This window comes from Leishmania martiniquensis, chromosome 16 (genome assembly GCF_017916325.1).
Source record: "Leishmania martiniquensis isolate LSCM1 chromosome 16, whole genome shotgun sequence".
Taxonomy (NCBI): Eukaryota; Euglenozoa; class Kinetoplastea; order Trypanosomatida; family Trypanosomatidae; genus Leishmania; species Leishmania martiniquensis.
Genome location: NC_090151.1, coordinates 520,098 through 527,422, shown reverse-complemented (window position 1 = coordinate 527,422; position 7,325 = coordinate 520,098). Strand labels below are relative to the sequence as shown.

Here is a 7,325-nt window from a genome sequence, read left to right as displayed (position 1 = left end):
GTACAACCCTTTTGGGGCTCCATATGTCTGTGCGCAGGGTTGAGCGTTCCGCTTGCGGTCCCCCCTCCCCCCGCCCCATTTCCGCACTCCATCCAGGGCCTTGCCATCTCACACGCATAGAGCTTTCAGGCTCATGCGATTGCCTCCCTTCCCTCCCGCCCCTATCGTCTCGCTCTCCCCTTCGGCCCCTCTGCCTCGCTTTGCTGTCGCCTCCGCACCGGAGTCTCACCCCCGCGGTGCATTAACTGTTTACGCGTGCATGCCGTGCCTCTCCTCTGTACGGCCGTCACCGTCAGCTCTTTTTCACTTCTGCTCCGCTCAACGCCATCTGTAGTCGACTTCAAAAACAGTGCAGCTGTGCAGTCACACAGCCCCTCTCCCTTTCCCTTCCCGTCTCAGCTCCACTGCTCACATCTGCACCCGTAATCGCATTGTGTGTGTGTGTGTGTGCTCGCGTACAAGAACGCTGGGGTCGCCCCACCACCACAGCCACCTCTCTCGTGCCACAGCCTTTCCTCCCTTCTCTGGCATTGGGCGTCCACCCGCATACAGACACCCCCACAGGCAAAGCGCCGCCGAGAGAGAGGAGGTGCGGACATCGCAGACGATCTTCTCCTCCCCTCCCCGTGGAGTAAAGGGAGAGGAAGAAGCTTGAGGAGAGGGGGACGGCGGGGCAGAATCACCGCCCCACTCTTGCCCGTACACGTAAAAGCTGGCGCCACGCGTTTCCGTTGCATCGCCCTCACACGCTCGCATAGAGCGGAGAGAGGGAGGGAGGGGTGGCAACGCGTGTGCTTGATTCTCGCGCCCGCTGCTGCTGCTGCTGCTGCTCTGCCAGTTACTGCCGTTGCCGTTAGCAGTGCATAGCCACCGCCCACCTCTCTCTTCCCCCTTTACTTTGGCGGCCTTTTTTTCCCCGCTACACCTCTGTACTCATCCCTACCCCTTCTCCCCGCCTCTCACGCTCTCTGCGTGCGTCTCCGCTGCGCAGAAAGGGGGGACGCATGCGACTGGGCGCAGTCGCCCCTCCCCGTCACACCCCTCCTTTGGCACGTGTACAGAATCGGCAATACACCCATATGCGCATTCATTGACATGTATGTACAGGTACACATTTTTTGATGCGCGCGCACTGCATATCCTTTCTTGAAAGTTTGCTTGCCCTCTGGCATGTGCGCCCGTGTGGCTCTCCCTCCTCCGCTCTCCCTTCTCTGACTTCTCCGTAGAACCGATCCCCCCCTCCCCCTTCTCCTCATCCTCATCCTCATCATTCTCCGTTCTAAAAGTCATCTGTCTCGCGTGTGTGTAAGTGTCTGTGTGTGTGTTTGTGCCACCCCTTCTCCTTCCATTCCGTTCGCGCTGCTGCTTCCCCACCCACCCACCCCCTCCTATCCCTCCCATCATCTCACCCTTTCAACTTCCTTTCCCACACCACCACCACCCAGCGCGCGCCCTAACGCATTGGGTGTGGGGTGGTGGGGATGCAGTCGCCACAACGGATGAACCGGGCTTCACAGTCGTCGCTGGCACCCATCCTGAACAGGAACGCGTCGAGCAACGGCATTTTGGATGCCAACGGCAATCTGAACAACGACGAACGCCGTCGCAACACCGCTCCCACTGTGACACCTCTGCCAGGCGCAGTGCTGCAGACACCCCCGCCGACGACAAGCAGCTCGCTCGGCGAGGTGCGCATCGAGCAGCATGCGTCCAGCGAGCCTCGATGCGACAAACCGGGGCCTGCAAGTCTGTCCCCCCAAGTCGCGAGCGCGGCCCTCATAAAGCAATTGCCTCCACTGACCGGACTGCTATCGACGGCCAAGGGCTCTGCGACAGCGCGCGCGTGTGCGACCATTTCACGGAGCGCACGGATAGCACTTGCGAGCAGCCCGGCCACGTCAACGCCGACGGCGCCGCCGACAACGCCCAATGTGTCCGCCGCAGGTATTTGTTTGTCGCCTGAGGCCCTTCCGCGCGCGGCCGCAGCACGGCAGCTGCTCACACACGCCTCACCCGTATCGCTCAACGTGGCAGGGGAGGCAGAAACCCCAGCGTCTCAGCGAGAGCGGCAGAATATGCGATACGTCTTGAAGCAGTTCAACGCGCGGTTGCTCGATGAGACTCAGAAAGAGAAAGCCCGCTGCAACCGCCGCATTAGCTGCGCCAGCTCGCGAGAGCCGCCCATAATAGCACAACCCACTGCCCACCCGCCATGCTCGACGGCCTCCACGTCAGCGACGAAGTCCAGCCCACTGCAGGCCCCACTTAACTGCGATGACAGCGGCAGTCACGTCTCAGCTCCAAAGACGCCCACGGGCGTGAAATCGTCACCGCCGCGTGCAACGCTGTTGTCGCAGATGCCACCACAGTCCTCGCCTCTTCGGGGCAACATGGTGGCAGTGATAAGCGACAGCAGCAGTCAATCATCCCCTTCAGCACCTGCCAGCGTCCCACGCGGCCCCAATCACTTTTCGGAGAACGTCACCATCACACACAACGCCGCCTCGTCGCCCGAATCCAATCAAGGGTCGCGCTGCAGGCTGCCGCGTGCCGCGCTGTCGGAGCCGCTGCAGCAGACCGGGCCTGCTCGGTCATCGCCGTCGGTGGCGTCGCCGACCCGAATGCCGCCGTCTTCGACCTCGGCATCGCGGTGCGACGCGAACACACCGCCGATCCTCACCACGCCGCGGACGGTGAAGGCGGCAGTGGGTAAAGCACAGCCGACAGTGGACAAGTCATCTCCGCCTCCGCGCACCTCGCCTTCGGCTATGCCGAACCTGCCAGACCGTTATGCGCCAGGCAGCGACGCAGATGAGAAGAATGCGCGACCCCCTTTGGATAAACCACTCTCAGTGCCCCCGTCTTCCAGCCAGTCCCCGCTGCCGGCGGCAGGTCCAGTGTACTCGGCTGTTGAGATACAGGAGGGCACATCGCTGTTGACGGTCTCACCAGGTGGTCGCTGGGGATTCTTGAACGACGGCAAGCGCCCCTCTGCCAGCGGCAGCAACGGCGGGCACGCGACGGCCGACAAGACTATCCTGGCCACCGCATCTAGCTCCAGCAGCACCACTACCTCGCAGCCAGCCCGCCAGCCGCCGCTACCCGAAACGTGCCAGAGCCACAGCATGGACGAGCTCGACAACGTCGGGGAGGAAGCCATCACTCAGCAGGCAGGCGCCAAACTGTCTCACACCATCACCGGCGCTTCAGCGGCTTTCTCGCATGCGGCGATGACCTCTGCACCGTCGCACAACCACGACCCATCGAACAGATGCCGGTCGGGGCCGCCGAGTCGCTCTGAAGATCTCCACGACGGCGGGCCGCATCGCCTGTCGAATACCCACTCCAACGGAGCTGCCGGCCGCCCCCCACTCAGGGTGCCGCCGATCCTCAGCTCCACCGATGTACGCCATGGTAAGGGCAGCGCGAACAGCACGGCCTCACCGACGGAGGCGGCAGGCTCGCCCGCGATTGCGAAGTCAGCGAAACCCATCAGCAGCGGACCCGCTGCGGGGCAAAGCCTCTCCGATGCGGCCCCAATGAGGGCCGCCCCGCTGACTAGCGGCGGTAGCTGTGGTGGTACAGCGCAGCGTCCAGACTCTGCGCTGTACCACAACAGTCGCTACTCGCCGGCACGCTGCAATCCCAGCGCGGGCGTGGCTGCTGGGCACCTTGCGAACGAGCAGCATCGATCCACCGCGGAGTGCACGATCCCGGACATCGATGCGGAGACAGCCGCCCTCACCTCGTACTTGAAGGAGGAGGACTTGAATCTATCCGTGTCCACATTCAATAGCGTCGGCTCAACGCTCGCCCAGTCGCTGACACTGCGCGTGCTGAACCTCAAGGGCAGCACCATCTCGAGCGAGGGGCTACGTGGGCTGGCAGACATTCCAACCCTCAAGTCGGTCTGCGTATCGCACATGCGCTGCTTGACGACGTTGGTGCCGCTCGTGACGCCGACGGCGCGGGCGAATGGGCGGCCCTGCGGCATTGAGGAAATCGACGCGCAGTTCTCACCCTTGACGAATGAGGGCATTTGGGGCTTGGAGCGGCTGCGCCGGCTGCGTCGACTCGACTTGGGCATGACCCCGATTAGCGACGTAACGTGCCTCGCAGCCAGCCACTCCCTCCACGACCTCCACCTCACTGGCACACGCGTGGACAGCCCCGGCCTCGCGGGACTGGAGCGACTGCCGACGCTGGTGCTGCTGAACGTTGCGCGCACCAAAGTGACGTCTCTGAAGCAGATCGCCAAGTCGCGCTCCATACAGACGCTCATCGCATACAGCTGCCACATAGCAGACGACGGCCTTATCGGTGTCGGCGAGATGCCGCGACTAAGTACACTCGATGTGAGCACCACCAAGGTGACGAACTTGTCGGTGCTTCAGAAGAGCCGCTCACTCAAGTCGCTGCGCGCGCAGTGGCTCAGCCTCAAGAATTGCCACGACATTATACAGCAGCGGAGGGCACAGATGGACGGCATAGCGCCAGACAGCTCCGCCGCGTGGCGTGACACAGAGGCAGGATTTGCGGGACTCGCCAGCATTCCGACGCTCGAGTCTGTGGATCTCTCCTTCAACACCATCCGCAGCTTTCACTCGCTCTGCCGCAGCAAGTCGCTGAGGCACCTTATGTTGCGCCGTACACGCGTCGACAACAGTGGCATCGGCAGCATCGCCCAGCTCTCCGGGTCCCTCGAGACGCTCGTCATCACGAACCTGACGGACATTCTCGACGAGAGCGACGACGCGGAGGTCAGCGGAACGTTGAATGCGGCAGGCGGGCTGCTCAGCACCATTGGCGACATCCATGTGCTACGCCGCCTCACCTCCATCGACCTTTCCTTCACAGATGTCTACGACTTGCGCCTCCTGCAGGATCTGCGCGCGCTCCGCGAGCTCGTCATCGTCGAGACGCTCGTCACGGTCGACGGTCTGCGTGGCATCGAGAAGATTCCTACGCTGGAGACACTGGACATCTCGCAGACGAGCATCACGTCGCTTCAGTTCCTTGGCGGCGGCGCCCCAGCACTGAGGAAGATCCTCGTCAAGTCAAACCGCCACGTGCGCGGCTTTAAGCTCGGCCGCATCGACCAGCTGCGTGCGCTGCAGCACCTCGACATCAGCGACACCGTCGTGGAGGACATCGAGGTAGCGCTGAAGCCGACGTGGCGGCTGAAGACACTCATCTGGCGATGGAAGGAGCGGCGTGACAGCAAAGGACCTGCGCCGGCCCTGGAGTGCTGGGTGACGTCGCCACGCCTGGTGGGCATGAACACAATGCTATGCCTGACGACCCTCGACCTGACCAACAGCTCGGTGCATGACCTCAGCTTTCTCGAAGGATGTTGTTCCCTGAAGACGCTCTACCTCAAGTGCTGCCGTCTTTTGCGCAACCAAACTGTGAGGTGGCTCAGCACACTTGCCGCACTCGAGGTGCTCGAGCTGACCGACAACCGCCATATTTCAGATGTGACGTGCCTGCGCGCCTGCCGTCGTCTGCGAGAGTTGCGCCTTCACCACACGTACGTGACTAAGGCGGGGCTACAGGGAGTGACTGATCTGCCGGAGCTGAAGGTGCTGGACATCGCCAATACGCGCGCTGAAGACGACGTCAAGGACGAGGAGGTTCACGGTGCGTTGGAGCGCAGTCGCCTGTTGGAGGACTCGAACGTGCGCGAGGGGAGCACGCTGCTGGACAGCTCTGCGGCCCCAGCCCAGTTTCGTGTGCCGCGGCGGCGCCGCGTCTCCTTCATCGCCAACGACGGAGGCGAGACCGTCTCACGCAAGCAGGAAAGATGCGAGTAGGAGCGCTCCTCCTCCTCCCCCCTCTTCTCGTCGTGCGTCTGTGCCTGTCTGTGTATGCCCGGGCTCGCAGCTATCACGTCCCAGAAAGAGTTGTAAAGGCTCAGCCGGGGTCGCCTAGGAATCGCTTTACAGAAACGTGACGAGAGCCAAAGTCGACGCTGAGCAGCAGAGATGGTGTGGCACGGGATAGAATTGGGGGACTGCTGCGGTGGCCGCGGCGGCAATGGCGTGTTCGGTGCGCACATGCAGAGAGTGGCTCCCCCCTTCCGCCTCCCGCCCTCGTCGGGCCGTTTAGGATTCGGTTCGGATGCTCTTTTCTCGCACACAATGTGTATGTGTCCTTCTCTGTGAGTGTCGAGCGCATGCGCACGCAACCTCTCCCCCCCCCGCCCCGCCCCGCCCCTTCTCTCTCTCTTTCTGTGTGTTTGTGTGGAGAGGGAGGAGTGTATGTGGACGGCTCCAGCAACGGGCGTGGGTACCTGCAGGAGGAGGGAAGAGAGGAATACATATATATTATATATACATATAAATGGCGGAAAGGGCAAATGGCCGCACGTTGCCGTCGTCGTTGTTTTTTTTGCGTTCTTCTTTCTCTTCTATGCAATCGTTTGCTCTCTCTCACTCGACTCCTCTACTAACCCCTCCCTCCTCTCGCCAACACATCCTTTTTGGGTCACACCTTCCGATAAGTCTCTCCGTGCTGCTATTCATTCGCCTCCCCATGCCTCTCCGCGTTTGCTCGGCACTCCCCACTGCCTCCAAGCCGCCGCCGCCCCGCCTCCTCCCTCCCCTCCCTCCCTCTACTCTTCCCAACTTACACACACACACACACCAACTCCCCTCCGTTTTCCCCCAGTGTTGGTGTGAACTGTTCGTTTGTTTGTTTGTTTTGTGCGTGTGTGTGTGTGCCCATTATTGTCTGCCTCCCTCCCTCCCTATCAATATATATATATATATATGCGTGTGTGTATTTATGCTTGCATGTTGTACGTATGTGTGAAGTGGCGAAGAACAAAGTTGGAGGCAAGAGGCCTCTTGCACGTCCACCATCGCTGCTCCGCTCTCTCCCTACTCCCCTCCCCCTCACATACGCACCACCACCACCCACCTCCTCCCCCTCTTTCCCTCTTCGACCCGTTTCCTTCCACATCGTCCATGTGCATGTCTGTGTGTGTGTGTGTGTGTGCATGTGTGTCTGTCTGTCTCGCTCTCTCTCTCTGTGTAAGTCACTCCACCCTTCCCTCACCGTTCTCTCGAGCGCATGACGGCCAATGGCGCCCTTCACACACTGACACACACACACACACACAGAGACTCCCATTCCTCCCTCTTTTGTCCTTCGTGTATAAGTGTCAGTGCGCAGTTGCATGTCTGCATGAATTCGACGACATCGCCGCAATCGCTCCTCCCCTCCTCCCTTCCCCTACTTCCTCCGTTCTCCTTCGCTGAGGCGCGTGCGAGGAAGAGGGGGAGGAAGGAGGAGGCATGCGGGAGTGACGTTGGTATTGGTAC

The 7,325-nt window shown here is 61.4% G+C and overlaps 1 protein-coding gene across 1 annotated transcript; it reads left to right on the top strand.

Moving 5' to 3' along the window:
* Positions 1 to 1,499: 1,499 nt before the first annotated feature.
* On the top strand, positions 1,500 to 5,813 carry LSCM1_05776 (uncharacterized protein; the record flags this gene model as incomplete). Its single annotated transcript, XM_067323218.1, has 1 exon — positions 1,500 to 5,813. One exon carries the CDS (start codon positions 1,500 to 1,502, stop codon positions 5,811 to 5,813), a length of 4,314 nt encoding a protein of 1,437 aa, XP_067179853.1.
* Positions 5,814 to 7,325: the final 1,512 nt, after the last annotated feature.